This window comes from Callorhinus ursinus, unplaced genomic scaffold (assembly GCF_003265705.2).
Source record: "Callorhinus ursinus isolate GAN/ISIS: 27379988/994484 unplaced genomic scaffold, GSC_fseal_2.0 scaffold51, whole genome shotgun sequence".
Lineage (NCBI taxonomy): Eukaryota > Metazoa > Chordata > Mammalia > Carnivora > Otariidae > Callorhinus > Callorhinus ursinus.
In genome coordinates, this window is record NW_027397113.1 from 6,591,863 (window position 1) to 6,608,401 (window position 16,539).

At 58.2% G+C, this 16,539-nt stretch overlaps 1 protein-coding gene across 1 annotated transcript; it reads right to left on the reverse strand.

Annotated features, from left to right (window-relative positions):
- Positions 1 to 4,415: 4,415 nt before the first annotated feature.
- On the reverse strand, positions 4,416 to 15,160 carry RPS6KA4 (ribosomal protein S6 kinase A4). The gene is made up of 17 exons (XM_025879036.2): positions 15,005 to 15,160; positions 14,826 to 14,897; positions 13,903 to 14,121; positions 13,695 to 13,810; positions 13,024 to 13,131; positions 12,712 to 12,792; positions 12,522 to 12,625; positions 12,275 to 12,425; positions 9,817 to 9,981; positions 7,829 to 7,960; positions 7,547 to 7,680; positions 7,358 to 7,451; positions 6,702 to 6,875; positions 6,428 to 6,622; positions 5,903 to 6,062; positions 5,538 to 5,701; positions 4,416 to 5,290 (listed from the first exon to the last, which is right to left on the reverse strand). The coding sequence occupies exons 1-17, from the start codon at positions 15,057 to 15,059 to the stop codon at positions 5,096 to 5,098; spliced, it is 2,319 nt and encodes a 772-aa protein (XP_025734821.1). The 5' UTR covers positions 15,060 to 15,160; the 3' UTR covers positions 4,416 to 5,095.
- Between the last annotated feature and the right edge of the window lie 1,379 nt (positions 15,161 to 16,539).

Genomic DNA, 16,539 nt, shown 5'->3' on the forward strand with positions numbered 1-16,539 from the left:
ATCTCCAGGTCCTGGGATCAGACTTGTGGGGGGGGGTCCTTGCTCAGTGGGGAGCCTGCTTCTCCCTCTGCCTCTCCCCCACTCTGTGCTCTGTCTCTCCCTCTCTCAAATGAATAAATGAAATTTTTAAAAAATAAATAAATAAATTTTATTTAAATAAAATTAATATTCAATGAAGGGGAACTTTTCTTGATCACCTATACATTTTTTTAAGATTTTATTTATTTATTTATTTATTTAATTGACAGAGAGAGAGACACACACAGCGAGAGAGGGAACACAAGCAGGGGGAGTGGCAGAGGGAGAAGCAGGCTTCCCTCCGAGCAGGGAGCCCAATGCGGTGCTCGATCCCAGGACCCTGGGATCACGACCTGAGCTGAAGGCAGATGCTTAACGACTAAGCCACCCAGGCGCCCCCACCTATACATTACATGTTAGTCTGACTAGACATGAAATATGCCCACACAGAACTACAGAAGAACTGATTAACATCAGTGCCTCTGGTAACGCAGGGCATGTGGAAGGAAATTTTTTTCACTGTGTGCTCTATTGTATCCTTTGAATTTTGAATCATGAGTTTCTATCACTTCACAAAGGTAAACTAAATTTAAGTTTTGAAACAAAGATTTAAGGAGCCTCATTGCCCTTCACAAACCCCATTTTTGTGCAGCAGTGAATGTGGAAGGAGACTAGTTATACCAGAGTTGCAAACCCAAATACCTAGAAAGACCAAGGAGATAAATGAGGGACAGAGCTGGTGTGAGCGATAGGGAGTGGTGGGGACTGTGGCAAACTAGAAAGCAGAGGCCCTCTCTGTGGTGGCAACAGGATTCTGCACTGGCTGGTCAGGCTGCACAGGAAGACTGCCCCGGGGAGCCCTTCCAGTTTTCAATAAAAGTCAAACTTCCAGACTTTCATATGCATTTTCTCATTTTAAAACACGTGCTACACCCCCCACCAGAAAAACAAGTCTCTACCTGTGCCTTCAGGTTGCCAGTTTGCAATTCCTACTCCATTACTGTGGATTTTTTTTTTTTTTTAGATTTTATTTATTTATTTGACAGAGAGAGAGACAGCGAGAGAGGGAACACAAGCAGGGGGAGTGGGAGAGGGAGAAGCAGGCTCCCCACTAAGCAGAGAGCCTGACTCAATCCGAGGACCCTGGGATCATGATCTGAACCGAAGGCAGACGCTTAACTGAATGAGCCACCCAGGTGCCCCTCTGTGGAATATTCTTATTGAAAACCCCAGGGAACATTAGGGAGGGGCAACTTGCCCAGAGTCAAACAGTGCTTGCACAGGGCACGGATGAAAAACTGGCACCCTGACTTCACTTGCAACGGTGGTTAGTTAACAGTGACTTGTGGGGAGGTGAATGCATAGGGGGCTGTCAGGCCCTCTCGGGGACATCAGGATATTAACAGAGCCAGGGGCACGAGCCTGCTCTCTGAGGCCCTTTTTTAAAAAAAGATTTATTGTTTTTGAAAGAGAGAGAGAGCGCCAGCAGGAGGGGCAGAGGCAGAGGGAGAGAGAATCTCAAGCAGACTCCATACTGAGCGCGGAGCCCAATGCGGGGCTCGATCTCACGACCCTGAGATCATGACCTGAGCTGAAACCAAGAGTCGGGTGCTTAACGGACTGAACCACCCAGATGCCCCTCTCTGAGGCCATTTTCCGAGTGGGATAGAGGCCCAGTGCAGAAGGATGAGCCCCCTCCACTCTACTGATTCCGCAACCACATAAGGCTGGCCTTGTCAGAGGCCAACATCAAGGTGTAGAAGCAGGCTGCCAGACGGCAGGTTCTGATCGCTTGCCTCTGGCCTCCCCACCGCCCCGCCTGTGGCCAGCCCCTCCCCGCCCATTCTGTTGGTTCACACCTGGCCCAGCCTACAACCCAAGTCACAGCTATCTCCCCTAATGTGTGTCAGGCCACACAGGGCAGAGGCGGGATTCAGCTCAAGGATGGCTCATTGCCCTGAGCCCCAGCCCTTTCCTCCCCCAACAGGCTTCCCCTCCGAGGCCCATCCTCTGAGCCCCAGTTCCTTCACCCACGAAATGAAGCCAAGAAGACCCCTTTCTTAGGGTGAGTTACATAGGATAAAAGGGTGAGGAGACTGAAGATGAGAGACTTTTAGCCATCAAATTAGCAAAGGTTTTTAAATGACAATGTTCAGTGCATAGAATGAAATGGGACATTTTCATATCCTGCTTCTGAGACTATATGCCAGTACAATGTTTATGAAAGGTTATTTGAAAGTATATTTCAAAATGTATATCAAAGTATGCCCGGCAAACCTATAGAGACGGGACCTCAGATGAGTGGTTGCCTTGGGCTGGAGAGTTGAGGGGCAATGGGGCATGACTGCCAATGGGTAGAGTTTCCCATGGAGGTGAAAAGTGTTCTAAAATTAGACCGCAGTCATGGCTGCACAACTCTAAAATACTAAAAATCACTGAATTGTACTTTAAATGGGCTCTTAAATAATACATTATATGAGTCTTATCTCAATAGAGCTACTTTTAAATGCACAGATTTGTGTACAAACCTGTTTGTCTCAGCATCATTTATGATAGAAACAAAGTTTTCAACAACCAAAACATCCAGCATTGGGGTAAAATTAAAGCCTGTCTTGGGGCGCCTGGGTGGCTCAGTCCGTTAAGCAGTTGCCTTCGGCTCAGGTCATGATCCTGGGGTCCTGGGATCGAGCCCCACATCTGGCTCCCTGCTCAGCGGAAAGCCTGCTTCTCCCTCTCCATCTGCCTGCCACTCTGCCTACTTGTGCTCTCTCTCTCTCTCTCTCTGTCAAATAAATAAATAAAATCTTAAAAAAAAAAAAATTAAAGCCCGTCTTTACAGTGAAACTCCTGGGGTTGAAGGAATTCTGGAATCAGCCCACTGGGGTCAAATGCACTTTTAGCTGAGTGACCTCGAGCAAGGTGCTGAGGCTCACCTTTCTCATCTCTGAAATGAAGATGATGCTTTTCTCATAAACTAGTTGTGAGGAGTCAGGGAGCTAATCCACGTCGAGTACTCAGGCCCGTCCCTGCGCATCGGAAGACCTCAGTAAATCTCAGTAAATCCTTCATGACTGAATGACCACAATGTCACATCTGTTCATTCACCAGTTCATCTTAACAGTCATGTGACCCCCTTTAAAAACAATAAAATGGGGAAGCCTGAGGCTGTTTGGTGAGCTGCTCACGCCACAGTCAGTAACACAGGACTCAGAATTCCAGATGCTTTCCCCTTCTCCTCGTCTCCTGGGGACCTGCTCCTAGGCCCTGCCCTCCTCTCTCACACCTTCAGGATGGGACACAGCTGGATGTCCCCCACGGGACCCCACCTGCCCCTGGGGCCTGCCTGCCTTTGCCCGGACTTCAGCATCTCTAGGTTCATGTCTTCCGGGTACCTCCCCCACCCCCCGTAAGAGGCAAACCTCAAGATGGGAAGGTCCACCATGAGATACCCCCACGGGGTAATGTGGGAAGAGAAGGCCTGGAGACAGACACCTAGAGTGGTACTATCCAGGCAACCCTGGGGTAGGGTTCTCTGCACTGTACAAATAGCTCTGACCCGGGTGCCCACAAAGATGCTGGGGCCACAGTGGCCCTGTGGCCCCAACCACCTAGCTGGGATCGCAGAGCAGGGGGAGTCTCACGGTCTGCTGGAGCGGGGCCACACTGATGACTCTGAGCAGCACGAATATGGGCGGCTCCCCTCACTCGGTCCCTCACAGACAGGCACCAAGCTGTGCCCAACTGACCTCTCTCTAAGGGCCCAGCCCTCCTCCTCTTCACCAGATGAGCTTCCAGAGAGGAGGCCGTGATCCAGAGCTAAAGCATCCCTGGACACAGTGATTGGGCCACCGTGGACACATGACCTAAGTGCATCCAATCAGAGTACATCTTGGCCTTTCCCTCGGGAATGCCTACAACAAAGACTCTTTATCACCCTATTTCAGTCCCTAGCCCCTGGAGCACCCGGCACTCACCCTGGGGTCAAAGGGAAAATCCTCCAGGCTGCACCACCAAGAAAACAGAATAAAAAATTCAGACTGAAAAACTGGGTCCTGATCCTGTGTTTGTGTACAGATCAGGCCTTGCCTGGGTCTCCCCCTGCAAAGTATAGTTATAAGAGCCTAAAAATCCCACTCTGCTGAAGTAAGTTTAGGTTCTATTACTTACAACCAAGAGAATTCTAAAGGATACGTGGCAGAGCTGTCCGAATACACAGCCAGGATGATTGTTTGGCCCCCCTGCTGCTCAGGCCAAAAGTCAAGGACAAAGGGTATGGTCTGACCCAGAAGGGTATGCCCTGCTCCTCCTCTCTGAGGCCCCAGGCCCCCTCGGCTGAGAATTTGCCCCAAGCCCTCTGCCCCCCACCCCCATCCTCACACACACAGATGACGCACACAGCACTGGATGGACTTTTATTTTAAAGTCAAAGGCACAGCCTGGCTGGGCTGAGGCAGTGACTGTGGATGCCCAGCCCAGACCCTCAAGGCCCTGCCCCCAGCCAGAGGCAGCTGTGCCAAGGGGGGTTGGGGGGGGAGAAGGGGCCTCCCCCTTTAGGGTTCGCCTACTTCCTTCCTTCACCCCAACAGGGGAGAAGCAGGTGACATAAAGTGAGGCAGAAGCGCTTCCGGGGCCTCTCCTTGAACCCCCCCCAACACAGGTCTTTGGTGGACGTAATTGCACAGACAGTCCATAAAGTGACAGCTAGAGGGGCGCCCCCTCCCAAGAGCAGGGCCTCAGGGGAGGGCAGGGGAGAGGTCCCAGTTTCTCCCCGTGGCAACTCAGTGCGGAGAATCGAGAAACGGGGGAGGAGCCCTTCGGGTGGAGCAGCCCCCTGAGGGAGAAGCGCCTTCTGTCAGATGAGGCACAGTCTTGGCAGAGGCCCCTCCCTCCCTGCATCTCTAACTCTATCTGGTAAGACATAAAAAATTCTCTGCTTATAAAAATACTTCTGCTCTGTCTGGGAGTGGGGTGGGGGGGAAGGGGAGGGAAGGACAATCCCTGGGGATGGCGCGGGGCCAATACCGAGGCTCCCAGGTCACAGCCCCTATGGGGGAAGGAGGGGTCGCTGTGGCGGGGGCTAGGAGGGCGGCAGGGGGCCGTTGGCTCGTCTGGGGGCTCCCTTGGCGGCGGGGGCCCTGCCCGGGGCGGCGGGCGCGGGGGAGACGCGGCGGGAGGTGGCGGCGCTCCGCAGCTTCTGTTTCCGCCGCTTGGCCAGCGGCGCGTTCTCCACGCTCTTCAGGAAGAAGCCCTCGCGCTTGCCCCGGTTGAAGGCCTGGACGAAAGTAGGAGGTGAGGGCCCCACCACCACCGGCCGGGCCTCGACTTCCAGATCCTAGCTTTAACCCCATCCCGCATCTTCCCTCCCATCCCACTAGGTCAAGGCCCAGACTCCCCAAAGGCCAGGGTGGCCACCGACCAGAGGCCAGGACTCAAGTCACCTCACCTTTATGGGCTCGGAGGGCGTCGCCTCCTGGAGGCCCCGCCTCCCCACCCCGCCTCCCACAGGCCCCGCCCCTCACCATGAAAGTGGCGTTGAGCCCCGAGCGCACAGCTGGCCCCGAGGACTCCAGCACGTCCGGTGTCCGGAGTGGGGGCGAGGAGCGGGCGCTGCCGTCCTGCAGCCATGAGCTGCCCCGCAGCCCCTCGAGCTTCAGCCGCTTGGCGGGGTCCACCGTCAGGAGCCCTGGAGCCAGGGCAGGGAAGGGCTGAGGAGGGGCCGTGCGTGGAGGCTGCGCCCCAGAGAGATCCCAACAGCCCCACTCTCCTCCCTGACCAGTCCCCCAGACCAAACACCTAACCCACTGACGACCCCTGCCCCACCTGGACCCCATGGCCGCCCCCCTCTGTGACACCTCCTACCCCCTCCCCCCCCCCCACTCCGCACCTCGGACCAGCTCCTTGGCTTCCTCAGACACGCCCTGCCAGGCCTCCCCGTCAAGAGAGAAGCGCCCCTCGCGGATCTTGCACATGATCTCTGCCGCCTGGCTCTGCCCACCCTGGCCTGAGGCCCCCTGGAAGGGGACCTGCCCCGACAGCATCATGTACTGGGGAGGCGGGGGGGGGGGGGGGGGGGGGACCGGTCCGGGCCGCAGGGCCAAGACAGGCCAGGAGGCTGACTTAGCCCACCCACAGAACCGTTCACCCTCTCCACGAGGCTACCTCCTGAGGCCCATGCGTGATGATGTTGACCTCCAACCCCTAATACTCGGGGGCCCTGACCCCAGCACCTGGGCAACCCTGCCTCTGTATTAGGACTACCTCTAAACCCAGCCTCAGAGCAAACTCTGCCACCCCCACCAAGATAACCCCTGTCCTCTGCCTCGGGGGCGTCCCTGCTGGCCCGCACCGGGGAACCCTCTGGCCCCAGGCCGGAGGCACCCCAAGCCGTCCCGGGGACCCCGTCTCATACCAGAATGACACCGAGGCTCCAGAGGTCGCAGGACTCGTCGTAGCCCTGCTGCGCCAACAGCTCGGGAGCTGCATACTGCAGCGTGAAGCAGGGCGTCTGCATGGGCCCCGCGGGGCTCTGCGGGCGCAGCCGCGCGAACCCAAAGTCGATGATCTTCACGGGGGCTCCGGGCGTGTCATCGGCGTACAGAATGTTCTGTGAGGACGGCGCGGCGCCGTCAGAGACTAGCCCTCCGCGCCTCAGCCCTCCCCGGCTGCCCAAGCCACACGCCCACCTCTGGCTTGAGGTCCCGATGCACCACGCCCGCCTCCTCGTGCATGAAGCTCACTGCCGACACGAGGCTGCGCAGGATCTGGCTTGCTTCGGACTCGCTGAAGTGCCGCTTCTTGCGGATGTGCTCCAGCAGCTCCCCGCCCTGCAGCAGCTCCAGGACCAGGTACGTGTGCAGCTGCGGGGCGGAGCGGCAGGCCTAGGTCACCACCTGGGTCAAGGTGCGACCTACTTACCGACCCCACTGCAATCCACACAGGGCCCCACCCACTGACCAGGCCCCGCCCCTAGCCCCAGTCCCTGCCTCTATTCGAGCCCGGAACTCAAGACCACCCGAAAACCACCCTTAGGCCCCACGTCCTTCTGGGCCTCTGCCCCTTTGCCACCTTAAATCCCAGTCCCCTCCACGTCTTCCTCAAATTCTGTTCCCTTGGCCATCCTCAGCTCCGCCTTCCGATCCTCCTGCCCTACTGCGCTCAAATCCCACCACTCTGGCCCGCCACATCCCTCAGCGCCCCCACCCACCCAGTCCTCAGGCCCCTCCTCCTGCCCGCCTCCCCGCCCACCACACCCCCATCCCCCACCCCACCCCAGCCCCACTGCCCTCCAAGAGCAGCCTCCTGAGTCCCTGAGTTGTGCCCCAGCCCAAGAAAGGGTCACCTGGTCGTGATGCACGTCATGCAACTTCACCACGTTTGGGTGCAACTGGCAAAGCCGTAGGGCAGCCACTTCTCGTTGCGTGTTCGCCTCCAGCCTGGGGGCAAGGCAGGCGCGGTCAGCTGGGCCGACCTCCGGCCCCGCCTCCCGGAGCCGGCTTCGCCCGGCCCCGCCCAGCCCGGGCCCACCCACCTGCGGCTGAGGATCTTGACCGCGAACTCCTGGCCACTCTGGCGCTGGCGACAGCGGCGACACACGGAGAAGCTGCCCTGGCCAAGCGCGGGCTCCCGCAGGTCCAGCTCGTACTGCTGGAAGAAAGGCGAATCCTGGCGGCGAAGGGGGCGCGTCAGAGATCCTACCAGGGAGCCCCTCCAAACCTCACCAGGGTCACACCGTGGGCGCCTGCTGAAGCCCGGTCTGGAATCCGCGAGCCCAGACACCCCAGAATCAACTCCCCACCCGGGCCCCACCCACCTGCATCATGGCGCTCCTGGCCACCGCTGCCCGGCCGGGCCGGTCTCCAGCGCCAGATGCTTCCAGCACGTCGGTCATCATCACCGCGTTGTTATGGTCAAACAGGATGGAGGGTGCCACGAAGGAGTATCCCTGCAGGGTGGAGGGGGGTGGAGGGGGCTTATGGGCATAGGGGCTGCAGGTGCATATGGAGTCCCTGCAGGTGCATATGGAGTCCCTGGAAGGCCCAGGCCCAGTGAGGGGCAGGGCTCAGAGCAAGACCCTGGACCAGAGTGGGTAGGGGAGGACGTTGTTTTGGTATGCTGGTGCACACAGGTGTGTGGACATTTCATTCCACCTTGTTCTATGATCACTTGGGTTCATGTCCCCCCCACAGTCTGTGACTCCACCGTTCTCATCACAGTAACCCCCCCACCCTGAGTGCCAAGGGCATCATTTAGCACAGTGCAGTGACCCAGAAAATGATGGACCCAAGGCATGAAAGGGCCATGGCCTGGCATCACACACACTTAGCTTATGAGAATTCAAATCCACCCACCGAATACAAAAAGTCTTTATGCCTTCATCTCAAACCAAACACTGGCCCCCTCTGCAAGGGGGGGCTACTGAGGAAATACAAAGAGGCAATTCAAGGGATTCTTAAGGGTAAGTTTAGCAACAAATTGTTTTCTCCTAAAAACACATCCCCACTGTGCACAAGAACGCAGACTCCACACTTGTCTGTTAGGTTCACTGATCCATCCCCGGGGCCCAGATCAGTGCCTGGCACATTGTAGGCACTCAATACATATTCTTGAATCATTAAATGAATGACTGAGGGGCGCCTGGGTAGCTCAGTCAGTTGGGAGTACAATTTTTGGTTTCAGCTCAGGTCATGATCTCAGGGTGGTGGGATCCAGCCCTATATTAGGCTCCACGGTCAGCATGGAGTCGGCTTTAGACTCCCTCCCTCTGCCTCTGCCCCTCCCCCGCCCACTCTCTCACTCTCTAAAATAAATTAATAAATAGGTGGAGGGCTGTTCCAACACAGCCGTCACTTGGGAGAGCCTCACAGGGGGGCTGAGCCATCTACACTTGCTATTGGCCTGTTCTTATTTCATATTTATGGACCATGTCCTACAGGCCAGGCCCCACACTGGGCAAAGGGACACAGAAATTAAACATAGTCCCTGTCTTCTGGGTGCTTCCAGACCAGGGGAGGCAGTCCCAGTAAGGCAGTTAGGATACAACCTGACATGGTGCTTAGAAGGAGGTGCCATCTCCAGAGGACCAGTGCACAAGGAGAGGGCAACCCAGGACCAGAGCGGCGGGGAGGAATTCATACAGGAGCAGCATCGCACAAGGAGGTTCACTTGAAAGGTGAGTACGAGTGCCAGGTGGGCAGCTATGGGGAAGGTCCTCCAGGTGGAGGGAATTGCATGTGCAAAGGCACAGACGTGTGCTCTGGAACCTCTGAGCAGTTCGTAGGTGCCAGAGCACCAAGTGGCACAACAGTGAGCACTGAGGCTAGGGCACTGAGCAAGGACCACATCACGCAGGGCCTTGAATGCCGAGCAAAGGCGTTTGACCTTGCCATCAGGACTAAGCTTCTAAAACTGAGTGGAGGGGGCCTGTGCTTCCACACATGTGATATGGTTTGCCAAGGGACATGCAAAGCCACGATGTAAACATGGCATCTCTTTCTAGTTGTCCACTTAAGCAACTGGATACTTAAAACAGTATCTTTACGTTACAGTAGATATATGGAGTAGAAGGGAAGTTATCATGAAATTTAAAGATAAACCATGTAATTCAAAGATGAGTCCTGCCGTGGCAGTCTGTATGACTGACAACTCCAGGTACCCCACCAGTGGACAGGGTCTGGGGGGGATGCTGAGTCCTGATCAGAACACAGGGCCTATGCAGGGCCATGAGTCAGCCCCGGTCTAGGGTGGCAGCAGCAGCATCCTGTCTCCATGGCATCTGCAGTTCGGTGAGCTCTCACTCACCTGGAAGATGCGAGGGTCCCCAGGCGGGGGGCTGCCAGGGGGTGAGTAGACAGGCTCCAGCCGAGTAAATTCTTCTGCAAAGTTGCCCACATCCAGCTCCGAGCGGATCTGGGGTCGGAATGGGGCTGGAATTTTCCTGGCAGCCAGAGCAGCCCAATCCAGACCCTGGAGAAACAAATGAGAGACTGGGGGTGAAGGGTAGGAAGTGAAAACCCCTGTCCCCTCAGGCCACCTGACTGGGCAGCTCCTCCTCAGTGAGGCAAGAGTCTCTCTGGCATTTGGCTGGAAAGCTGTTCTCCCTGCCTCCCTGGCTTCTGTTTTTCTCCCTTTGATAAGAGAATCCCTATTTCCCTTAGAGAATCAGCTCTCCACCACACTCAGTCAATTCTGGGGCTTTTGTTAGCATTGGCATGCAAAACAAATCTCTTTCTCCAACCGGACTTAAACCTGGAAGGACATGGGCCTGGAACTGCTGGGGACCCCCTCGGGGTCTAATGGTGAAGTTCCCGTGGAGAACACCCAAGAGAAAAAGAAAGAAATTCTTAAAAACATAAATCCAACACCTGGATGCAGCCTTGCCTGAGGTCAGACCACTCTTCCTTGGACTTTTCACATACAGGAACTAAAACATGCCTTTTTAAGTTTAAGCTGGGATGGCAGAGCCTGTTTGTTGCCTGCCCAACTTCCATATTCCCTGTCTTCCTTAGTACCATAGCCCCAGTGTTATTATAGGAAGCAATGTACACAACTAAAAGCCAGTATTTAACAAAAGTCCTTGCACTTAGGGGTGACCCATAACCTGTAAGTAAAAATTGTGAGAATCCAGAGAAAGAACCTCAAGAGGAGGATGAACAGTTGGCATGTGTCCATTTTGCCCTTCCCCTCCTTTCTCCTCCTGATTTCTGCCTAGATGACACCCTAAATGGCAAGCACTCCAGCAGCCATTTTGGACCACGAGGCAACCCTGGGGCTGGGGGCCACATACTAAGAATGGGGGAGAGTTAAAAAAAAAAAACGAAGAAAGGAGCTTGTATTCATGAAAACAACACAGCAGCCCTGGTCCGCCAACCTTTTATATGAGAACAGAAATAAAAAAATAAACCTCTATCTTGTCTAGACCACTGTTCACTCCACTCTGTCTTCTTAGCAGCCAATCTCTCTACTCCAAGGATATCACCATTTTGAGTAGGACTTTTTGTCACTTGCAACCAAGAGGCCTGATTTGGTCTCAAAGGCCCCGGGTCTGGTACCAGGACCTCAGCATTGCTATCACCAAAGGGGCTGTCTTGAGAGCAGGGGGATTGCAGGGAACACCCCTTCTGAGCATCAGGCCTCGAAGACCTTAGGGCTTCTCCAGTATGACTGCCGGTCAACCGGCTCCCAGAACCCAGGGCCCCGCATGCGCTCAGGGTGGGCTTGCGGAATCCGCCTAAGGAAACGGACACTGCCCAGCCCCTTCCCCCACAAAGGGACAACTTCACCACAAAGACTTAGATTCCTGTCTCAGAAAGCATCTCCAAGGGACTGTGGTGGAAAGATTGGAGATACCACTCATGGCAAGAGTAACTGAGTGCCTGGCCCACAATAAGTGCCCATAAATGGGCATTTCCGTGACGATGTCAGACAAGTGGCTAATCTGATGCCCACAAGTATACAGAACACAGCAGTGAAGCACACAGGCTTCAAATCATCCAGACCTGGACTTGGATCTGAGCCCCATCACTTCCTGGCTGGGTGACCTTGGGCAAATGACTTAACCTCTCTGAACTTCAGTTTCCCCATCTGGAAAGATGGGGATCACCAGAATGCTTCTGCAGATTACATGAAAGAATGCAAGCAAAGAGCCAACACACAGCAGGCGTTCACCGTTACAGGGTCCTGCTAGGGAACGACACTGGCCATGCACAGTGCCCGAGCCAGTGAGCTCTCACAAGGAAACAGAATTCACCTTGCACCGCACTCTAATATGTGCATGCTCTTAACAAGTGAACAAAACCCAAGCGACCGACCAACTGTCCATCTGAATGACAGGCACACAGAGAGTGCTGGACCAAAGAACAAAATGCCTGGGTGGGTGCGCAGAGCCCTAAGTGTGACTTTTAGTACTGACGTGAGCCAACAGGAGACCTGCAACCTATCCCCAGCTCTACACCATTTCCTGTGCCATCCAGAGCAGGTCGCCTCCCTTCTCTGAACCTGTCCAGTGAAAGGACCAACGAAGGCATTCTCAAGTCCCTGCCAGCCCTGACAGCCAATGAACCTACAATTCTTTCCCCCAGGAACACTCCTTCCAAGTTGCACCAGAGATGGAGAAGACAAACCCGCTTTATCTGGCAGTTTTTCTAAGTCAGGTGAAATCAGCTAGTCTCAGATCATCCCTCCAGGGTCCCCCAACCCAGAGCAGCGGCCCGGTCTGGGTAGCGTGCGGAGAGCTGTGGGGGCGAGTCAGGAGCCTCACCTGGAAGAAGGGGTGGTTCTTGACTTCCTGCGCACCCTGGGGCCCCGCGCCCAGCCGCTTCTTGGGGTCCTTGCAAAGTAGCCGCCGCAGCAGGTCCTGTGCCACGGGCCCGATCCGGGGGGGGAAGGGAGGGGAGCACTTCAGGATCCGTCTGGGAGGATTGGGGGGGCGTCAGGGGCAGCGAGCCCCCTCCCCAACCCTGCCCAGGCCCCTCCCCGCCACCCCCTTCTTGTCCAGCCCCACTCACCGGGACACCTCTGCCTGCGTGTTCCTCTCGCCCTCCAGTGTGAAGGGCGAGGCCCCGGTCAGCAGCTCAAAGAGCAGGATGCCCAGGCTCCACCAGTCCACCGCCTGCGGGGGCAGAGCCAGGGTGAGGGCCTGTGGCCACCCCCGCCTCACCCCACCGCCACTCCCCATCCACTCCCCGGCAAACCCACCTTGCCATGCCCCGACTTGCTGCGGATAATTTCGGGGGCCATGTACTCGATAGTGCCACAGAAGGAGAAGGTTCGTTCTTTCTGGGAGGGTAAGAGGACCCATTTGGACGCCCAGCAATCCCCAAGGCTCAGAGTGGGACTCGCTGGACTTGTGAGGGTTGGAACAGAGGGGCAGCGCCTCCTGAAGGCAGGGCCCAGACCTGTTTTCCTCTGCGCGGCCACAAACACAGAGCCAGGCACAGAGCAGGAGACAGGAAAGCGGAGGCTTGCATGGGGGTGCAGCAGGAGGAAGGGAGAGTGCCCCTCGCTCACCTCCTCCGTCAGGAACTCCTTGCTAAGCCCGAAGTCTGTGAGCACGATGTGGCCCTCGGAGTCAAGCAGCACGTTCTCCAGCTTCAGATCTCGGTAGATGATACCCAGCTGGTGGGAGCAACACCAGTGCTGAGGCTTCCCCCCCGACACCCCTGCCTCCTACGGCTGGTGCCCAGGGACCAAGACCCAGCTCGGGATAAGGGGAGCCCCCTAGAGAAGGGGTCTCTGGTGCAGGAGTGGGCCCAGGCACCGGGCCATCAGATGGGAAAAGACATTTCCAGTGTAAAAGCAAGTAAGGACACCACTGGAACAGGCCCCAAGGCCCCAGAGGGAAGGAGAGCCTGTGTGAAGAGCCCCATTGCAAGAAGGCCTTGGGAGCCAAGGCATGAGGTCTCCATTTGAGGAAGTGCTGTGAGCGTGGCTCTGGGAGGCAGCCCCGAGTTCCCTGTTGGAGGAAAGCCCCTTTGAGGAGGTGCCACAGGGGAGCGGGGCGGTGGGGCGGGGGGGGGGGGGGGATAGACCCCTCCCCAGACAGCACTAAGGCCTTCCTTCCAGATGCATCCAGGCCCGGCCCCCACCAAGACCACCCAAGAGAGAGCGCTTCAAGGCTGCCATGTCTGGAGGTCCCTCAGTGCCCGTGGCAAGAGCCCGGAGGCCGGGTCCTCACCCACCTTGTGCAGGTGCTCCAGGGCCAGCACGATCTCGCCCCCATACACGCGCACCTCGGCCTCTTTGAAGTGCTGGCGCTGGTAGAGGTGGGTGAACATCTCGCCTCCACTCACATAGTCTGGGGGGTGGAATGGAGGTTGGGACGCAACACCGACCGAGCGGCCCCACCTGCCTCTGTGGCCCCCAAGGTCGGTAGGTGCCCACCCTTACCCAGGATGAGGTGCAGCTTGGCGTCCGTCTGGAAGGCGTAGTGCAGCGTAACCAGGAAGGGTGCCTGGCGCACCAGCTCCAGCACGGAGCGCTCGGTGCGTGTGTGTTCCTGCGTCTTGGCGCGCTGCACCAGGGCTGCCTTACGCAGCACCTTCATGGCATACAGCTTCCCTGCATCGTGCCCGACTGCTTTCCGCACCAGGAACACCTTCCCGTAGGCTGTGGGAACAGTGAGCGAGCGGAGGGGTAGACCGTGAGCGGAAGGGTGGTGCAGACTAGTGGGGGCGGGGGTGGGGGCGATGCCAACCCAGAGGGTGTGCACATTGGGGGAAGGAGCTGGAGTGAGAGGCAAGGGTGCAAAAGGCTGACAGAGCCTTCTCAGGAAAAGGTGTACACAGCCCCGGAGGGGCCACAAAAGCGGGGAGGAGATGTGCAAACCAGGCTGGAAGACGTGCAACTCCTGGAGGCTTGCCGTGCAGGGTGGGGGCAGAACATGGGCAGAGCTGGGGCAGATCAGACAGATGCCGGGGGGATGCAAAGTGGCCGGGGGAGGGATGTGCAAACCCAGGCCGGGGACCTTGCAAAGCTGGGAGTGAGCAAAGCAGGAGACCAGGCTCCCATATCGCACGGGGGAGGAGGTGTGCAAATCCCTCGGGAGGGCTGCAAGCCCTGGAGGGTGTTGGCAAATCCCGGAGGACCTTACAGGGAGGAGCAACAGAATGTGGAGCAGTGCTAGGAGTAGGCATGTCCCTGGGAGTGGGCATGCAAACCCTGGCAGGGCAGGGCGGGGCAGGCAAGGCGGGCCCTGCCGGGAAAGGGTGGGGGGCATTGCCGGAGGCCTGGCCCAGGCCCAGGCGGGTGCGCCGCCGGGAGGCCCAGGGCACCAGGCTCGGGACACCTGCCCCGGGGGTGGGGGTCCTCACCTCCCGTGCCCAGCACCTTGAGCAGCTCGAAGTTCTCGACGCTCACCTTCTCCTCGTGCCCGGTCAGGTTGGCTGTGGGCACAGGAGGCGAATGAGCCCGGCCAGTGCATGCCCCCCTCCCAGCCCAGCCCCGGCAGCCCTCATCCGGCCCCGCGCCCCCTGGCCGCCCCCCGCCCCACCTTCGGTGATCCGCAGCTCCACGGCGCAGCCCTCGTCCTCGTCCTCGTCCCCCATGGCGTGCGGGTCGCCGGGGGCCCGCGCGGCTCTGCTCCCGGGCGGCGCCGGTTACATGGCGGCTCCGGCCGGGGCGGGCGCTTCCTGGTGCCGCCTCCGGGGGCCGAGGCGGGCGCCGGCACCGCCTCCCGCTCCCCGCCCCGCGCGGCCTGAGTCAGGCGGCTGGAACGTGACAGCGCCGGGCGGCGGGTGGGCGCGTGGGGGCGGCCCGGCTCCCTCCGGCGCGCGGGGCCGGCGGCAGGGCTGTGCGCTCCGGGACCCCGTGCGACCCTCCTGGGGACCTGGGAACACCCTTTGGGAGCCGCATCTGGGGTCCGGGGAGAACCTGGAGCCTCTACTGGGTGGGCACTCCCCAGCCAGGTGTCTGCCCGGGGTGCCCGCTGAAGCCAGCGAGGATGAGACACGGGAGCCCGCGCCCCAAGGGGTCTGGGGGAGGGGCCACCCAGGCGCTTTGGAGCCGCCCCCTCCAGGGTGCCAGGCCCGAAGGGCAGCCGCATCTCTGTCCAATTCTTAGCCGCCAGCCAAAGGGAGGGATTTCATAGAGATCTCTATTCACTCACTCAATTTTGATCACTCCTTGAGCAGGACAAAGAGGGGGAGGGGATATGTAGGTTCCCTTGACAGCCTGAAGCCTCAGGGCTCCCCTTGTCCTGGTGCTGCCCTGGAGGCCTCCGCCCAGCACCTCTCACTCAAGGGTGGACTTGCCTTCTCAGGGGAGGGCCTGGGGGCTCCGGGGCCCTGACGACCCTGTCTCTGGGCGGGGCCTGCCCAGGGAGCACCTGCCACGGGCGCTGAGAGGGTACTGGAGCCAAGCCCAACTCTGACAGGAGGCGTGGCTGATTTCCTGTCCAAATCTCTTTAGAGTGGACCTGTGGAAGCACGGCAGCCCCCAGCCACCCTTCGCAGCCCACCCAGTGCCACACACCCCTCACATGGTTCTGTCCCGACGTCCCCAAGCCCAGCACAGAGCCCAAAGTAACCTCAAAAAAGTAACCTCAGAGCCGCACAGGGGGCCTCCTCTCAGGGTCCAGCCCAGGGCCCCTGGCTGGCCTGTGCTCCAGAGCCTCCCTGACGACTGACAGGAGCCACCAGCAGAGTAGGGTGGCCATCAGAGCCCCCAGGCTGAGGCCTATGGGAAGGGGCTTTCAGCTCCTCAGCCCTTCTTGAGGCCAGGGGTCCACTCCCACCTCACCACACTCTTAAGGTTGGGCTGAGAGAAGAGCAGAGCCGTCAGTTTATCCCCAAGGGGGGCTGTGGAAACCCCATGAGTCAGGCTGCTGCCGGTCACCCTGGGGAGGCTGGCCTGGCCACCCCTCCCAGCTCTGCCCACCCCCAGATTCAAGTTGCCTCACCTCAGCCCTGGCAGCCCCACCCTACCCTGGGCGGCCCTGGGTGCCCTGACTCACGTCCTGCCCCCTAGCCTAATTGCCCCTTTCCTGGGCGTCGTTCTGGAAGCTCTGGTCAGAGACCAGTGTCCTTC